The 19,036-nt window shown below is 40.5% G+C and overlaps 1 protein-coding gene across 6 annotated transcripts; it reads right to left on the bottom strand.

Annotated features, from left to right (window-relative positions):
- Nucleotides 1-1,542: 1,542 nt before the first annotated feature.
- hnrpkl (heterogeneous nuclear ribonucleoprotein K, like) lies at nt 1,543-14,969 on the bottom strand. 6 transcript variants are annotated; one of them, XM_020621117.1, is made up of 16 exons: nt 14,804-14,969; nt 13,499-13,608; nt 12,726-12,847; nt 12,589-12,645; nt 11,753-11,796; nt 10,630-10,702; nt 9,344-9,400; nt 9,034-9,162; nt 8,532-8,836; nt 7,850-7,903; nt 7,327-7,366; nt 3,741-3,756; nt 3,439-3,471; nt 3,257-3,324; nt 3,012-3,181; nt 1,543-2,055 (listed from the first exon to the last, which is right to left on the bottom strand). In XM_020621117.1, the coding sequence occupies exons 2-16, from the start codon at nt 13,557-13,559 to the stop codon at nt 2,025-2,027; spliced, it is 1,260 nt and encodes a 419-aa protein (XP_020476773.1). In that variant the 5' UTR covers nt 13,560-13,608; nt 14,804-14,969; the 3' UTR covers nt 1,543-2,024. The 6 variants fall into 6 exon arrangements, with proteins under 6 accessions (XP_020476773.1, XP_020476769.1, XP_020476770.1 ...); XM_020621113.1 differs by having other exon boundaries at nt 9,344-9,457; nt 14,804-14,967; XM_020621114.1 differs by having other exon boundaries at nt 9,344-9,457; nt 13,499-13,605; nt 14,804-14,967.
- Nucleotides 14,970-19,036: the final 4,067 nt, after the last annotated feature.

Genomic DNA, 19,036 nt, shown 5'->3' with positions numbered 1-19,036 from the left:
ATCCCCAAATGCAGGTGTGAAAAACTTGTTGCATCATTCCTAAAAAGACTCATGGCTGTATTAGCTCCAAAGGGTGCTTCTACTAAATACTGAGCAAAGGGTCTGAATACTTATGACCATGTGATATTTCAGTTTTTCTTTTTTAATAAATCTGCAAAAATGTCAAATTCTGTGTTTTTCTGTCAATATGGGGTGCTGTGTGTACATTAATGAGGAAAAAAATGAACTTAAATGATTTTAGCATATGGCTGCAATATAACAAAGAGTGAAAAATTTAAGGGGGTCTGAATACTTTCCGTACCCACTGTGTGTGTGTGTGTGTGTATATATATATATATATGCGTGCTCATTTACTTTATACAGCTCCTTCTCTTTCAAAGAAAAACAAACTCTTAAATTAAATTACTTTTAGCACAATCACACTGGCACATTTAGCCCAACTTCCAGCAAACCCTTGACATTCTGGGAAATGCATTTACAGTAATTGTCTTATGGCAGAAAGTTAGCCTAGATGAGTAGACACTGCTCTCATCTCTGATGGCAGCTGGTTGAACAACAGTAACAGTACCAACAGCTCAGAAGCTCCTTAAACCTCCCTTATGGTACATACATGGCCCACATTACAACAGCTCACCCAGAACAAATTTTCCTTGCTCAATTAAAGTAGAAGCCCAGTTGGACAACAGCAACACTGGCTACATATCAGACTATTTTTGTGACTGGGAGGCAGCAGACTCCAGAAAGTTACTGCTCAGAGTAAAAAAAAAAAAAGAAACTGCCCAACATGTAAGCCCCTGTAAAGTGATGAATGTTTGTTTTAGTGCAGACTAAACAAACCAAATGAGATCCAACATGTTTAGAGGTGATGATAGTGGATTATGATACTTGCACACATGGCCACATTACACTTCTATGCTGTAGAATCTACCGGACGCCAAGGGGCTAATGGTCAACTGGCCCCTGTTGACCCCAGCTATGCATGGCAGCTTCATTATCAGTGGCGGTTTCTGGCATGGGCGAACCGGGCAGCATTTTTTCATGACACGTGGGGGGCGGCGCAAGCACTTGGAAAAAAAATAATCTGCGCCGCTAAGCAGTTTTCTATTATCTATCATATGTGGCGCCCCTGCTTGATGAGAAGGTGCCGTGCACAGAAGCTGTGTGAGAGGGAGGTGAAAAGGGGAGGGGAGGGGGCGCGGGCGTAGGAGGAGAGTTCATCTCGCCCAGGGAGTAATTCAATGTAGAACCGCCACTGTTCATTATTTACCCAGACAACTGGAAATCGACCAGTCCACTAGTGCTGAAACAATTACTTGACAAATTCTGGCAAAATTTCACATGTGAATATTCTCTGGTCAAGACTCTAGTAAACTGAACCTTCTGGGGGTTTTGACTATTATTCAACTTGGTCTTCATGGTAAATCAGTTCTACTTAAGATGGTCAAGAACTAGACAGCTTTCTGCAACTGATAAACATTAAGTCTGATTACTAGTTTGATATGAGCCATCTTTGTGAAACTCGCCCAAGGGTAGAAAAGGATGTTGGATGTAAAGTTAAAGTTTATTTAAATGGTTCTTTAACCATTTAAAGTCCATGTATCTTCATCTGGAGAAAGTGCTTCAACATTTGTGGTAGACAAAAAGAAAAACAAATATCAATGTTCCTTACAAAAAGATTCAATTCTGCATGCTGTACTGAAATGAGGGAGATAAGAGCGAGGGGTGACTCACAACACCAAAAGTTATCACTTAGCAGATGATTTTACTCCAACGATGGCACAAGAGTCTCCCAAAAAATAATTACACCAGCACAGAAATATGTTGACTCCATGTTTGCTGTTTGACAGCTTAAGGTTTTTCAGAAACTCTTCTAAATAAAACATATAATGTACAGATAGGTGGTGTAGTGTGTGACGGTGGGGGGAGGGGGCACATCTACCCAAAGCAGAGGAATGTAGGCTCTGAATAGAAGGAGCAAACAGTATGGCAGCATGGCTTCTCTCTTCTTCTTCACTTCTTTCTTCCTAGAAGAATCGACCTGAATATTGCCGCACACTAAAATCAGAGACAGATAAAGGTCAGGACATTTCATGATCACATTAAGGAATATTTATTTTAACAGGAAAAGGACATAGGACAGGAGCTGGTAAAGCTGGATGCTGCAAACTAAGATAATTTTATGAGGAGCACAATGTTAAGATACAGTATAGAAAGTGTGCGAAGGTCAAGGCTGAAAATAAATTGTCTGCAAGAAGCGATATGACCGGTGAGACCAGCTAAGCCATTTAATAATGGGAAAAAGAAATGTGTGAACTGAAAAGTGCTTCAAAATGAAATACCAGTGTAGAAAAAGAACGCACTTACATTCTGACATACTATACAAAATCTGAACATCTAAAGCTATAAAATACTGATTTAAGGAACATTAAGTTTGTACATTATGTTTAACACATTAGGGCAGCAATTAATGATTGTTTTCATTATCAATCTGCCAACTATCTTTTCTATTGATTATGTATTTATTCTTTGTTACAAAATAGAGAAATGCCCTGCATTTATTTCAGTGTGAGAACAAAAGTACAGACCTCAAACACATTCAGATTACAGTTTAAAGTGAAAGAACCACAAAAAAAGAATGTGATTTTTAAAAAGATTAAAATGAGTAATCGGTTAACAGCTGTCAATTCATTGACCAATTAGCATCGCTCTAGTGCTGAGTTTCTGTCACTGATTATAGATAATGTCTGAGGCAAAAACTAAAAAGCAGTACCAATTGTAGTAGCTGTACTGTATATACTGTAAAGCACAGGTAATATTATATAGGAACAAACGCACTGTATGTTGTAAGTTATTCATTTTTATATCTGTGTTAGAAGTTTCATACATTTACCATTTGGGACAGTAAACAACGCATCAACTGATAAGCTGTCTACTTCTCTCCAGCGACCGTCAGAGAAGACCACACCAGCGAGATCATTTAGTTTTTCAGGGAGAAACACAGAAGCACATGCCTGTTCTGAAGCAGGTACTGGGCATTCTGGATCTGGTCCTGTGTTCCTGTGATGGTGATGATGCGGTCCTCAGAGCCCTCTAGTGGTTCATCAATCTTGATGGATGCCCCAGACTCGTGGCGGATCTGTTTGATCCTCTGGCCGCCCTTACCGATGATGGAGCCAGCCAGCTGCACAACAACCACACACATGGATTTTACTCTAAGAGTCATGTGTTTTGGAGTGTGAACAGATTCCTTACTTACATCTTTCGGGATGGTGACCTGTGTTGTGATGACTGGGCCTCCTATATCACTGTATGACCCTCTACCACCTAGGAAGTGAAGAAGTGCATGTAAGGTGAATCTGTCTTTATGAAACAACATGAAGCAATCCCTTCAGGTTAGGGAACAAGACACTGGGACAACAACAATCAATTAACACTCACCAGACTGAAAGTGGTCCCAGGAAGAGTTGTTATCTTAGAAAACATTGAAAAGGAAACCAGAAAGTGAAAACCAAAGATACACAGAGAGACAGTGTGATAGTAAACACACAGTACAGCCAGAAGGTCTTTGTGCTCTAACAAGTAAATTACAGGATAACTGTGTTTTTTAAGGAGTAACTGTGTCCCCATATGATATATCTGAGAAGAATGATGGCCAAAACTAAAAAACAAAGCAAAACGGTAAAAAACATTTTTCATTAACTGTCAATCTATTGAGGATTTATATAAATATGTACACTCACCATATCCACCTCCGCTCTGCGGTTCAGGATCAATTAGTGAACAAACAAACAAAAAAAAAAAAGAGAGAGAGAGAAAACAATTTTAATGTCACAATAATGATTCCTGTGCAATAAAAAAAAAAAGACACAGAATTCACTCTACAATATTACAAACATTCTGGCCAGTATCATTATTCTTGTATCCAGCATATCCTGAATTATCTGAGGCACATATTCAGCAAGGTGCTGGAAAAGTTCACGAGGACCTGAGTCAGTACTGATTCCACAGCCTTGAGTAGTCCCTGCATGTTCTTCAGTGAGATTCATGCTTTATCTGAAAAGTGCATTACTGGTTTTAAACCTGAGACCTACAGGCCACCAAAACATCTGAAGTAACTTTGGGACCATCCTGAATTGAGTGTTTCTTTCAGCATCTTTTTGAGTTTATTCACTTGAAAAACACTGATCATGATCATTCAATAATGTAATGGTGATAATGTGACCAAAATCTGACATGGAAACATATTTTCTTTGATAGACTCCCACAGGGAGAAACAGCGTCATGACTGCAAAGCACCTTCAACTGTCACCAGTTCAGCCTTGCAGTTTAAGCTCAACGGGCATAAACGTTTAGAAATAAGAGTCACAGCTGCACAGTAGTAGATGTGTGGTGTACCTTCAACAAAAAAGGAAACTCATGTGGCTCATGAGGTAGGGCAGTCATCTCCTGACCAACAAGTTGGTGGTTTGACTCCCGGTCTCCCCACATGCCTAAGTGTCCCTGAGCAAGACACTGAACCCTGAATTGCTCCCGGTGGCTTGACTAGCGCCGGTGCGTGGCAGCCTGTTGTCATCGGTGTGTGAATGTTGTGTGTGAATGGTGTATGACCTTCTGTAAAGCGCTTTGGCCAGTGCAACACACTGTGAGAAAGCGCTATATAAAATACAGTCCATTTACCAAAACCTCCAGCAATACTTACTATTGTGCCACCTGCAGGCACTGAGTTAAGATGACATTTTTCTTATGTTTGCTGCTTTGTCTTGAAGATTTCCTGCATCCTGCAACATATTTCTGCTGAACAGTGAGAAGACCAGAGTTCACACTGCCCTCGGACTTATGGTTACTTTGAAGAGGGGTCCTTAGTACATTTTAGAGGATGAGGTGAGATTCAAATGCCAGGAGAAAAAAAAATACTGCAATAATAGTAATTTCATATTTCACATTAGTCACAGGCAGCCACTCAAACTTTAGAACTTAGCAACTTTGAAACTGGGTCAAAATATTCAGCTTATTTAGTGCTTGAGCTTTCAGCCGTCTGGGATATCACTTTTTAAAGACGTGGTTCATTGGTGTGCTAATTTAATCAAATAATTAACTGTCTATATTTAGGTCATTTAAATGCACAGTAATAATTTGAATTAACCCAATAAAACCATCCTCTGTCTGTTCAAACATTAACAGTCTGCATTAGGACAAATATTCTAAATACAGTCTTATGCAAAAGTTTAGGCACCCCTTGATAAATAACAGATTTTGGTGATTTTTTATTTGAACAGATGTTAACACAGTTTCTCTTGGAAATGGAAAAAATGCACAATATTTTCTGCAAACAGTGATGCATAGTTACTTCTTATGCCATAAATTGAACAAAAATAAAAAATAAAAACATGATTATGGCATGGTGCAAAAGTTTGGGCACCCTAAGAGTTCCAGAGTCTCAAAGTCTCTCACAAGGTTTCAGACCTTAATCAGCTCGTTAGATCTGATGCACAGCAACAGTTGTCATTGGTAAATGCCAATTTCAAAGCTGTACAAATACCTTGACTCTTCAAACCTTGTGCACACACTTGCGGACACCCAGCAACCATGGGTTCCTCTAAGCAGCTGTGTAAGACCCTGAAAATGAAAGTTATTGATGCCCACAATGCAGGAGAAGGCTACAAGAAGATAGCAAAGCGTTGTCAGCTTGCAGTTTCCACAGTAAGAAATGTAATTAAGAGATGGCAGATCAGGGGAACTGGGGAGGTCAAGATGAGATCTGGAAGACCAAGAAAACTCTCGGACAGAACTGCTCGTATGCTGGTCAGAAAGACAAATCAAAACCCACATTTGACTGCAAAAAACCTGCAGGAAGATTTAGCAGACTCAGGAGTGGTGGTGCACCGTTCCACTGTGCAGCGATGCTTGCACAGACAAGGCCTTCATGGAAGAGTCAGCAGAAGAAAACCTTATCTGCGTCCCCATCATAAAATCCAACGTCTGAAGTATGCAACAGGACATCTACAGAAGCCCGATGCGTTTTGGAAACAAGTGCTGTGGACTGATGAAGTTAAAATAGAACTCTTTGGACACAATCAGCAAAGGCATGTTTGGAGAAAAAAAGGAGCAGCATTTCATGAAAAGAACACCTTGCCAACTATTAAGCATGGGGGTGGATCTATCATGCTCTGGGGTTGTGTTGCAGCCAGTGGCACAGGAAACATTGCACGGGTGGAGGGAAGAATGGATTCCACTAAATACCAGCAAATTCTGGAAGCAAACATCACACCATCTGTAAAAAAGCTGAAGCTGAAAAGAGGATGGCTTCTACAACAGGACAATGATCCTAAACATACCTCGAAATCCACTATGGAATACCTCAAGAGACGCAGGCTGAAGGTTTTGGAATGGCCATCACAGTCCCCTGATTTAAACATCATTGAAAATTTGTGGGTAGATCTTAAAAGAGCTGTGCATGCAAGACGACCAAAGAATATTACAGAACTAGAAGCCTTTTGCAAGGAAGAATGGGAGAAGATCCCAAGTACAAGAATTGAAAGACTTTTAGCTGGCTATGAAAAGCGTTTGCAAGCTGTGATATCTGCCAGAGGAGGTGTTACTAAGTACTGATTGTGTAGGGTGCCCAAACTTTTGCACCATGCCATAATAATGTTTTTATTTTTTATTTTTGTTCAATTTATGAGACTGTAGTTAAAAACACTAGCACATTTGCTAAATGTTTTGAGTTAGCTGAGCATGTAAACACTTTGCAGCTTTGGCCATGTTGTATTTATGAAGTCTGTAATAAAATTCTTTTATTATTATTATTATTTTTAACTCTTAAGGCTCTCGCTGCTGAAATTCATTTGCACTTTGATAAGCAAAATCAGAGTCTGATAGTTGTCATATTCTTAAGCAAACCATGTTTGACTTTAATTATTGGGAATTCACGGGCATCTATTGATATTTATCCAATCAAACCTATTTGCCTTGTTATCAAAACAGTTTGCTTGCAGCTGTGACCGGAAGGGGACCTGTTCAGGAATTGCTTTCTTTTCGGCTCAGGTTCATTTGCTAGCCTGGTGGATCTCTGGACTACATCCTCAGCTGCTCTGTGGTAACCAAGGAGACAACTGTTGCCAGGCAACAACAGGCCTAAAATCAGTGTGCATACACGGTGAAACACAGCACAGCGTCCATGCCTCCGTGCTCTGTACTACATTCAGAAAGAGGATTCCCAATCACTTTATCTGAAACACAATTCACAAACACCTGCTACACGACTAGGAAGCTACAAACACGTAGCCTAGCATCACAACAGCATCTGTACATGCCGACGTCACTCACCATGCTGTCATAACGGTCTCCTCCTCGGCCTCTTCTGTCACTGCACACAAGAAGGTCTGATAAATTAAGGATCATTTCCATTTTCATAGCAAGAGTCATGTCCGGTGTTCCACTTCCCCCCACCATGAATCAAACACTTCCTCCCAAATTTTCTCATACTAAAACCTTTTCCTTAGAAGTAGGCTTTTAACGTGAAAAACATCAGGAAGTGTTGTTTTGTTGATAGAAACTTAATAAACAATGATCAAAAGTACAGAAAAAAGAAGCCACTTGAACTAATCTGAGTATTCAATAGTACATTATTCCTAATAAAAACTGTGTTAGTACAACATGATTCTGTTGTTCTGTTGACAAACTGGATGAACATTATTCTAAATTTATTATTTGAGCTGTTTTAGTAGGCTACATGTAATTCCCACTGTTTTTACCTGACCGTCATTTGTTCATGTTTGCCACACCCACAGATTTTATTCAATAATAATGTGAATTCTGGCTTTTAGTGACGATCCTCCTTCATACTCACCTTGGTCTGTCGTCCATGCTGCTGTGGTAGCTGCCATGTGAGAACCTGTCTCCCCTGCAAACAATGTCATACAAGCAAAGAGTGTTGGAAAAATTAAATCAAAATGCCCAAAAATACTGTACATTTGTACACTGGACATCTAAGGTCGCATTCACACCTGTGGTTTGGTTCATCTGGTCCAGAACAGAGACAAAGAAACCAAAGTGTTGCCTTCACAACTGCTTTTACAAATGAATCAAGGGCTCTTAAGTTCTATGGACTGACATATAACTCATTGATTGGACAGTAACTGTTGCTGTAATCCTGCACTGTTATCACAACATGTTTCCATGTGGGGAAATCAAACGCTGCTGACTCATTGAAAATCATGGATGCACTTTGTGAGGATATTTATCTGAGCTCGATTCAGAAGGGACTAACAATTGATTGAGCATTTTAGTAGAGATGGCAACTCAGAAACAACAGACAAACAGGATAAAAAGGTATTTTACAGTGTAATGTAATATTACAGGAGGATGGCTACTGTGCAGTCACTTTTCACTGAGAAACTGCTCAAATATTCACGAGTTGGGCATAAACTCAACATGCCTCTGGTTTACCTCTTTTCATTTGTTGAAACGAAACCACTTGAAAGCAAGCAGTTCAGGTGGGAAAGAAACCAAAATAAATAGGACCTCCTCACCCTCCTCTTGGCAGCGGTGGCGGGGGAAGAGGCAGGTTACGTGCTCGGCTGCCCCCTCGTCCGCCTCTGCCCAGCGGCGGTGGACCCCGACGGGGGCTCATGTCATCATAGTCCCTTCTGGAGGGAGGCATGGATCTGTTGCCACGAACAGGGGGCATGCGCTCAAAACCCCCACGAACACGAATGGGGAAGCCACCAATGGGACGTCTGCCTCTCTCCTCAAATAACACTGTGAAACCTCCATAGTCATACGTCTCATCGTAGAAGTTGGGGTCATAAGGCTGGGCACGACCTTTGATTGGTGCCTGCAAGTGAAGACAAAGGAAATTAAAGAGACTGCACAAGCCTTGTCTGCTCTAAAATACTTGTTGAAATAAGCTATAAAGAGCAAGAAAAAAAACAATTACAGCTTCAAGTAATTATATTTATTTGCATGAGATGAAATGCATGACCATTTAAAGAATGCTGGGGTTTTCAGCAGATCTCAGGCCTGTGAACTCACCTCTGACACCAGCTCCAGAATAACTTTTATACATTCAATGACATGTTCAGGCTTTCCTCCCACCAAGACGACTCTGTCAGTGGAGTGTGGGCAGCACTCCTGGAACAACTTAATGGTGGTCTGGGTGTTCTGGCACAGAAACATGAATACGACTGCTACTGAACTAGCCAATGCCACCAGCAAAAACATAATTTTCCTTAAATACACGTATATTATGCCATTACTGCTACTACTCTTGTTAAATAAGTAAAAAGTCAATATATTTTCAACTCCAAACCAAGTTATGGAGCAAATCTGAACTTGGTCCTACCTCTCTCAGCTCCTTTATCTTGGCACCTTTCACCCCAATGATCCCGCCTGCCAAGCTCTGATGGATCAGCAGGCGAAGCTCACAGTCAAAATCAATTCCACTATAATGTTGGTACTAGAGCAACACAACGCCAAGATCAGTAATGTCAGAAGAGTCTGAAATTCTTCCTACAGTTGCATAACAAAGCATTTCTGCAATCAGATACTCTATGATGGCAATGTGGGGGGAAAATGACAGCCACCCTACTGTATGCAAATCCAAAATGAGGTGGGCTTTTAGCTTTAGTCCAGAAGTGTCAGGATCACACACAATTTGGAAATCCACTGAAATCTTTACTCTCATTAAAGAAACCAATATTTGACTGAGCAGTTGGAAAATCATCAAAAATAACAATCATTTCTGTGACAAGTCTAGATATTGGCTAATTACTGGGAGCTTCTCAAAGGTAGCAGAGACGTCACTTCAAAAATACATCCAACGTTAATTGAGTAAGATGCATAATGTGTTAAGGAGCACACAAAAGCTGGACCATGTGTAATCTTTTCATTTGATGGTTGGACACATCTGAAGCAATGTTGTTTAATATGGCAGTGGATCAATATTAGTATGGGCTGCCATTGCATGGGAGACAACGCAGTACAAGTCAAAGTCCAGGTCCAGGCTCTCACACTGACAGAAGTGATTTAAAAAGACCACTGCAGTAAAACTGAGTCACTTATGGTCAGTTCTGGTCTTTGACCCAATGTGTCTCGACCAAGTAAAAGTGGGTTTAGGTCAGTCTTGTTGTGTAGAGCTCATGTCATCTTATTTTAGCCATAGGTGTAATTTATGGCAGCCAGTTTAATGCCTCCTGACTAAAAGAAAAAAATCTGTGGCACCAGTTGATTTTCAATTTTTTTTTTGTTTTGTTTTGTTTTAGGTCTCATTTTAAAGGTGTCCTGTGCAGTTCCCTTGTATGTCTTACCGTTTCTTACAAGAACACACAGTTTGAATCTTTGAGGTCTAACAAATGTACTGCATGCATTTCTAAAGTTGATTTTGTTTTGAATATTTTGAATCCTGTGTTGTTTGCATCCAAGCTTAAGCTTGCAGTCTTCTTCTTCACTGTCTTTGTTAGCCTCTGTGTCCTTCTGTGTGTGCATGAGACAAACAAACTACTAGTGTCCAAACATTCTTTTTTCTATTCTCTTAATTCCAACAGGCTACAGATTTCAAAAAGCAATCATTCTGGACTGCCCTCTACTCATGTATACATAATTAACAATGTAATTATCATGGTGGCTTACCTCCTCCAGAGTTGGTATGATTTTCAGCAGAATCTCTCCAATAGTGTCGATACTGGCGTTCACACTCAGGATCCTGTCAGGAACCATTTTGGCCCAAAGTGAGCAAGACATTATAAAGGGGAAAACAATAGAACACAAAGCAAAATCTGATAAAAGCAAATGTGAGAAGTGGTCCAACAGTTACGCAGAGACTTACAAAAGGTTTCAAACTAAAAAAGGAAAATAAGGCCTCCTGCATACTATGCACAATTATACCTTTTCCCAAAACTAAACTGATTCAATAAGCAGCTGACATGCACTCAATCTAACAGCATTTTCAAAGTAAGAGAAATCTTGGGAGAATAGGCAGCTTCAGAACTGCTCAAATTAATGTGAGACTGGCCACAGAGTTGGGCGAGGGGTGAGAGCGACTTCTTCTATAACCATCCCACCACCAGGAAGTTGGGCAAAGGAACATAAACTGAGACAATAACCTGCCATGACAATTGCACCACCAGCACACCTTTTCATTGTGACCAGGGGGGTTGGGAAACAGGAAGAGATGGGGAGGAGAGGGCTTGGGGCTGAGGTGAGGAGGAGAAGGGGTGGGCAGGAGAAAAGAGCAACAGAGCAGAGGAGTTGAGGTGAGGAAGGAAATATGAGTGGTTACCAACTACTCTGTGGCACAGGACAAGAGGGGGGTGGAGTTTGAGGCTATGAAAGGGCTGGAAGGCAGCTCTGTTCTGATGCACAATGGGAGAGAGGGAGGAAGGGGCGGACAGAGGGACAGAAAGATGTCTGCTTCCCACAAGTTTCATGGTAAAATTAAACATCACAGCATGGAAAAACAACATCTGACAGCTGTGTTGCTAACCATCAAATACCAGCTACTAGGTAGTGGGTTGTCAGTGATTCGCTACTTGGACAACTGTAATGACAAGAAGCAACTCAATGGAGATGCTTAAAATGGACAGAAAAATCAAAAGGAAAAAAACATCTCTTACAAGGAGGAGGGGGTGTTTGGGGGATAGGGAAGTATACTTTTATGTATATTAAATGTTAAAATGAAACAGAAGGCAGGATATCAAAGACATGTGTTTCACTGTACTTATCAGGCAGTGAGGCAATAACTGGTGGGACATACCGCTCTGGGCCACTGCTGTCTGGGACTGATACACTGGCATTGTACTGCATGGGCCGAGGTGGTGGTGATGGTGGTGGTGGTTGTGGTGGAGGAGGTTGGCATTGGGCAAGGGCATTCAATCACATGATGTCAAGTTAGGCACCCGTTTAAGGAGGGGCACGGTTTATGAGCGGGGCCAACCGGGAGTGTCAGGTGGGCGGGCGGGCGGTTGTTCAGGGGCGGGGGGAGGTTGGGCCAACGTCAAGGTGGGCAACGCAGGAGGGGCAAGTCGATCCAGTACATGGGCAACAGAGGAAGGTGGCCAAAAATAAAAAAAAAGTAAAGGAGAAGGGAAAAGGGGGAGAAGGAATACATTTTTAATTGAATATACGCTATACGTTGTCCCAAAAGTGAAATGAGAGACTTGAAACTGTGGTGAGTGAAGAAGAACAGGAAGTGTGACCTGGACAAAGATAAGTTTAAACAGTCTCGAGAACTACAGTGCCTCAGGTTCAAACTCACACGAGGTCTGGACACAAAATCCAATTGATCTGTCTAACAAGGCCTTTCTTGTCTGTCCACTTGGGTTCAGTGACTAACAGTGCATGTCCGCTCTTGATGTCAAATGATTAAAAACCTGCTGACAAGGAATCTGGAAATTTTTCTGAAGGAATCCAATAACCGGGGGTTCAAATAATAGATCTTTACAATGTAAATATCTCTCGACAGTATTTAAATAGAGCACACTTGCTATGTGCAAAAAGACGCGTGCAGGTTCTGCAACAAACAGGCATCAGCCAACTACATTTCTCCCCTCAGCTGCAGAAATGTTATCACCATTTTATCCATTTACTCACATCTGTACGTAGGGCTTTTATGTTCTTTCCACCCTTTCCGATAACAGCGCCAGCATTCTGCAAAAAAGAGGGTTTCCTTAGAAAAAGAAATCTCATTTGATCGGTATGGAAAAAAAAAAAAAAACATTTTTGCTCACTGTGTGAACTGAACAGGTCTTTACTTTGCTCTGAAGCAGCACACGCAGCTCCACCATCTCATCAGTATTGCGTGAACGTTTAAAAGCCTGCTCCTCATCTATGTCCTCAGCTGGGCGTTTACCTGAGAGGAAAACATTTCAGGTCAAATCTGAGCCAGGCAGTCATTCTGTGCAATGTATTCATCAGTTACTACAGATGTCCTAGGTAACAACTTTAATGTTGTTGTGTAGAATTTGAAAATTTCAAAAAGTTTGCACCTCAGTATGGCAGGATAAAAAAGAAATTAGGGCAACACCAACGCAATATTTATTGTTTTAAAAAAAAAAGGGCAAAGGGGACGTAATTATTACTATGGACTACAGTGACTGAAGAATTAATAGAAGTGACAAAAAATATAAACACAGTGGCGAGTGCTAGCCGTACAGCACGTTCCAACCAAGAATGGGTTTCATTCAGCAGCCAACTGTATCCTGGAGCACGTCCAGCACCACCATGTACCCTTCATGGATTAAAACACAGTCTGATCTGTGCAGGAACCTACCGAACAGAAACATCTTGGACAGGAGAGTCCCTCAACCATCTGACATGTCCACATGCTATGTAGTCAATGCCAGGAATGTTCAGTTTTTTCATTTTTGTCTCTCTTGAGTGAAGTAATTATCTGGTATATTATACACAGTTTTTCAAGCTGGATATAACAGCTCAGTTCTTTTACAGTATGGTCATAAATGGCTGAATATTTCTTTATAAAAATTAAAACTGATCATCTTACCATTAGCGTCAGTGTTGCTGAATGCAATGTCTTCGTCCTGCCGTTCGATTTTTGCCTCCATTGTCTTGCACCTGCAGCGTAATGCAAAGAGGTTCCACTCCCTGGATCTGCTGGAAGAGAAGGCATCAATGGAGTCACATAGTAAATCTGGTCAAATATTCTGATTAGAGCTGCAATTAGCCATTATTTTTATTATCAGCTAAACTGATGACCTTTTTTTTAAAGTAATGATTAAGTGCTTGGCCAATAATGTCAGAAAACCAAGAAAGATGTCCATCACATGTTGCCAAAGCCCAGTGTGACATCTTCAGATATAATGTTTTGTCCAAATAGCAGTCTAAAATCTGAATACATTCAGTTTACTACCCCATAAGATGAGGGAAAGCAGCAAATCCTTACATATCAAACAATGTTTGGTAATTGCTGCTTGAGAAATGACTGAAACTATTTATCTAGCTGACAAGCTGGGTTAATGTAAAAGAAATCGTGTGAAAGACAATGAGCCAAATACTGTAGCAGGAAGCATGATGTGTGTTTAGTCAAGCGTTATAACAGGATCTCTGTGATTCTATGTATAAATCCTGCTCCACTGTGCACATGCAGTCCACCTACATGCGCTGCCTACTGTTGCTAGTGAACACTGCAAAAGCACTCTGCACTTCTGCAAGCATCACTCCTGTACTGAGGCCTTGCTAAACTTATGGGGGGATGCTGGTGAACGTCTACATATATTAGAAATGAGCTGCGCCCATTTTAACTATCATGGGTGTTTTCAACAGCACCCACAGCCACCTCAATGTGTAATAAGGTTCTCTGGGAAACACACATTTGTAGGTGCATTTGTGCAATGACAAATGTTTAGACAGCACGTAGCGTTACTGTAACTTCTTATATCTAGCCTTTTCCCCCCCTTTTCATCGACATCTAAAACCTATGCAGCTATCCCAAGAAACTACATAAACTGCGCAATTCCTAGCAAGCAAAGAAGGGGGAGGATATGTGTATCACCTGACAGAAGTTAGCTAGCTAACGTTAGCTTATTTGCTAAACTGACGTTAGATTGCTCTGCTATGCCAACAGCTCTGCTAAGCTAGCGACTTGTTTTCTGTTCTGCGAGGCGTGTCTACCAGCTACAAGTGTACACGTTGCGACTGTACAGTATTCACTAGCGCAAAATAACACGAACACGGCCGAACGGTCCAGCTAATGTTAGCCGTTAAATCAGGTTAAGTAGATAATTAACTGCTTAACAGACGCGACGATATACTACCAAACTGGCGACATATGGTAGGTAGGAAAACAAACCTGCAGTAAAACCCAGTTCACTGCGGTCCTCCACGGTTTCTTCACGTTTGCACGTTTTCGGTAAGGACAGAAGCCACTATGGATGAGCTCGATTCGTCGACACCGGTGGTTTGTTACTTACGCTTGTCAAGGCAGCGCAGGCGGGCGGGACTAACGCACATTAAATTTACTAAAGGAGTCAATATAGCCATGTAGCCAAGCAGAATAATTTCCCAAACTCTCTTTGGGTGCTTTGGAATTTTTTTTGGTCTGAGTTCAGACTTGTAGGCAGCTCTTCATCATATCATCCTACTTCCTCCGGGTTAATGTACATATAATAATCAGTACATTTATTAAAGGTGGGGTTATTTTAACTTCTTTACATATATACTGCTGGGTAGTCTCATCAGAAATAATCAAAATTTAAATGTTAATTTTATTTTGTATCATTAATTGGAATCTGCAAAATAACAAAAATTATCAAATAAATGATGAGAAGAAAATGTAGTGATTAAAAGTAGCACAAATGGAAATACTTGATTAAAATATAAGTATGTCAAAACTGTACATATGTACACTACTTGATTAAATGTACTTAATTACCTTCCATGTTTATCTGTGGATGTATCTTCCAGAAATAGTTAATGGAACTATAAGTACACTGCTCGTGTTTCCAAAACTCGTGTGGTCACCTAGGTTTCATGAGTTATGCTTTATTGTCAGTACAAGACTGCACAAGTACAACATTGGACTTGCTTTAATCACTGCAGCATGAGTGATGCAAGGATGAAAAAAGTCTGGTGGTTGATCTCAGAGTTTTGTCTTAAGAGCTTCCAAGTAAACTTGAAACTTTGCTATAGTTGTTTATTGTTGCTGCTCTGGAGGTCTTCAGCTTTCACATGTTATTGTTAAAAGGCTTTCAAGAAGACTTGACCTGGGAGATCACTATTAAACATGAGGAAGAAAAAATGTATTTTTAACTCACTGAAGTGCATGTTTTCCTTCTTTGGTAAGAATTCACTGCTCTGTTTTTCACTTGCTTGTCTGTATAAATAGTGCCTTTGTCAGACCTGAGTTTCACATGCTATATGTACTATGCTGTGCAGGCTAGATGGCTAAATATACAGTAACTCTGTGTAGTTTTATCATTTTAAGACATCATTTAGTTACAGAGTGTGTAATCCACAAAACCAGACAGAGTTACAGCTGATAGTACAGGATGTAAATCAGTTGGCTGAGTCACAGCTGCATCATTCCATGCAAGGTTCAAGACAAGTCTGCCACCAGCTGGTTCAGGAGGAAGTAGGAACAGATATGAAGGAGTTGTGGAGTTAAATAATGCTGAAATGGCACAAATCTGTGTTTACAAAAAAGAGCAGGATCTCTTGCTCTGGCATACTAAAACACTCAGCGTGTTAACTAACTCCTCAACTCCTGGTCTTACGTCAGTCTTCTACTGCTGCAAGTTTGACCTCATGTCCCAGAGGAACCATCTCAGAGCTGGTATTTTTCAAACTAAGGGCATTATTTAGGCTTGAAGACAGAAAGTTTTCAGAAATAAATTACAACATCAGTTAAACTATAAAAAGTTTTTGAATTAGAGTGCATGCTCTTTATTATATATCCTATTGCTTTTGATTATTTGAAATTAAGCAATATGCAGTGCAACTAGCTGCAGTGATAAAGTGATAAGGCCATGAGATCAGACTTATTAATCCACAGCCACCACCTCACTGCCTCACTGAGTTATGTCCATACTTGATCTATTTTAAACACCCTTTTTCTCATAGTGTTATTATGCTCCTTCAGTTATAGGCAAGAATCACTTGCAAAATATAGAGCTCTCGTCCCTCTCTTATACTCTGATGTTACCATGGAGACAGATATAATTCAGTTCTTGATGTTTCTAATAAAAAAAGCCTGCGTACATATTTTCATCTGCAACCATAGCGACACTTGACATTGTCCGCGCTATTTGTAAAAAGCAAGTCACCATAGCGACACTAACATCCAGGCTGTGTCATGGATCATGTGTCCTAGCTGAGTATGCCTCCTCATTATAAGTGAAATTTAGGAACCTACTCATAAATAGGATTTATTTCATTATTTTGGAGCATATTAGCACCTTATTGTTTAGCACTCTCAAAGCACTGAAAAGCTGGCATCATTTTGTTCAGTTTTGGGCATTAAAGAGTAGGGCAACGTGGGGGCACATGCCCCTCGGGGTAAGATGCCCACCCATATTTAAGTCCACCTGCAGGCAACCAAATATCAGCAAAGCTAATGTTTTTGTGTTGCCTATGTGCTCAAACATCCAGTTTTCAAATCTTCATTTTACCAGTTTCTGTTGCTGAATTCACCACGACATAGGATTTTGAGGTAACCTGATCTAATTTTATCTTCTTAGGATTTAAGGATGTGTATTTTTTGGCAAAGGCAGACACAGACAAAACACATCACATTGGAACAAAATATAAAATGGGCTTGTTTGATATAATTTTATGATATGTGAAAAAAATCTGGAGCGAGATGTCCCCAAGTGGTTAGGGGGTAAAAAGCCACCAGGGGCATCTTTCCTCATAGCATTTCTCCCATTCAGTTCAGTGGGAATGTTTCTTAACTTTTGACTTGTAATTTATATTGTACCAAAGGTACCAAATATCTTTGTCTCAAATGGAGATTACATTTTATTTCCATGAGAAGATCATCTAATTCTGGTGGTGTTACTTGTGAGGATACAGTAAGACACACAAAGATTGGTGAGAGTGCAATTTAGCAACATCCCTCTTTAAGATGTAGAAATTATAACAGAATGAGGGATCATGCGTGAGACAGGAGGAACTGGCAGCAGAATTGTGCATTAAAGGACCAAGTAGCCAGTAGGCTAATATTATCTTATACAGACCAAGTGAAAACCTCATGAAAGTAATAAATAGAAAATGCGATATATAACATCAATATAGAACTGACTAACTGATATAATGAAAACAAACACAGGCCATTAATAATTTTAGGTTCATCTGGAACAAGAAATCTGAGGGGGCATCTTGCCCGTGGTAGGTTTACAAGATTTTTTAAAACTTGTATAAAGACATTTAATACCCCTGAAACTGGGTTTGTTATACATACTGAATTCATATCCAAACACCTTGCAGCTTTCCAGTAAACAGACGATGCTCTTAAGGGGGGCATCTTCCTTCATCCATCCATCTATTATCTTTACCGCTTTTCCTGAAGTGGGCTGGAGCCAATCCCAGCTGACACTGGGCGAGAGGCAGGATCCACCCTGGACAAGTCGCCAGTCTATCACAGGGCTGACACCCTGACAGACAATCTCACACACCCACACTCACACCTATGGACAATTTAGAGTCACCAGTCAACCTAAGCTACATGTCTTTGGACTACGGGAGGAAGCCGGAGCACCCGGAGAGAAGCCACCCAGGCGCTGCATCTTCCCCCATGTTAACCAAACAACAACATGCTTAAATTGCAAGAACTTTATTAGTGAGTGGACAAAAGACTTGCAGGTCAGCCCCTGAATATTGTTGACAAATTAAAATGGCAAATTAAATTTTATTGAAGAGGTCAGGGTTTATCAAAGTTGAATCAACATAGTCTGTTACTTTCACAGTGGTTTATAGTGTTGTTTTCTTCTGTAGGCTGAAGTGTGCCAAAATGAATATGAAATAATGGTCTACACTCATTTTTGTCAAAATGCTCTTTGTTAGGAAAAAATGAACAAAGATGCAGCCTACCAGTGTTTTTTTTACATTCGTGCACCTTTATTGTGCAGTGATCAGTGAGACCCATTTGAAGCTTACAGACATAGTATAGGTAATTATTTTTCATAGATGGCAACCCGTCTTGTGCGTCAACCGTACGTCACACTATAGGCCTAATGGCCAGCCGTAGCCTACAACAGTGTTGGTGTGGAAAAAGCGCTGCTATGGTTTCAGAATAACTACAACACAGGAGTTTACATCCATATTGTTATGACCACCACAATAGGGCATTTGACCCACAGTTGGTCACATGGGAATCTTAAAACTGCAGCAGCTGGTGTTTAGGTGTTGATGAATGATTAAAATAGTAATTTCTTATGCAAATTCCTATAAATACAACTTGTCAGAAATACATCTGCAGAGTATCATCGCAGCCATCTCCAGTATAAACCCAATCCAAGTGATGGCTGGGTGAGATGCGCTCGTCCTCGGCGATAATCGATACACGGATGCAGGTAGCCTTCTTCCC

This window comes from Monopterus albus, unplaced genomic scaffold (genome assembly GCF_001952655.1).
Source record: "Monopterus albus unplaced genomic scaffold, M_albus_1.0 scaffold253.1, whole genome shotgun sequence".
In the NCBI taxonomy this organism is placed as follows: domain Eukaryota; kingdom Metazoa; phylum Chordata; class Actinopteri; order Synbranchiformes; family Synbranchidae; genus Monopterus; species Monopterus albus.
Note: the sequence above shows the minus strand (reverse complement) of the source record. Positions and strands in the feature narration are given on the sequence as shown.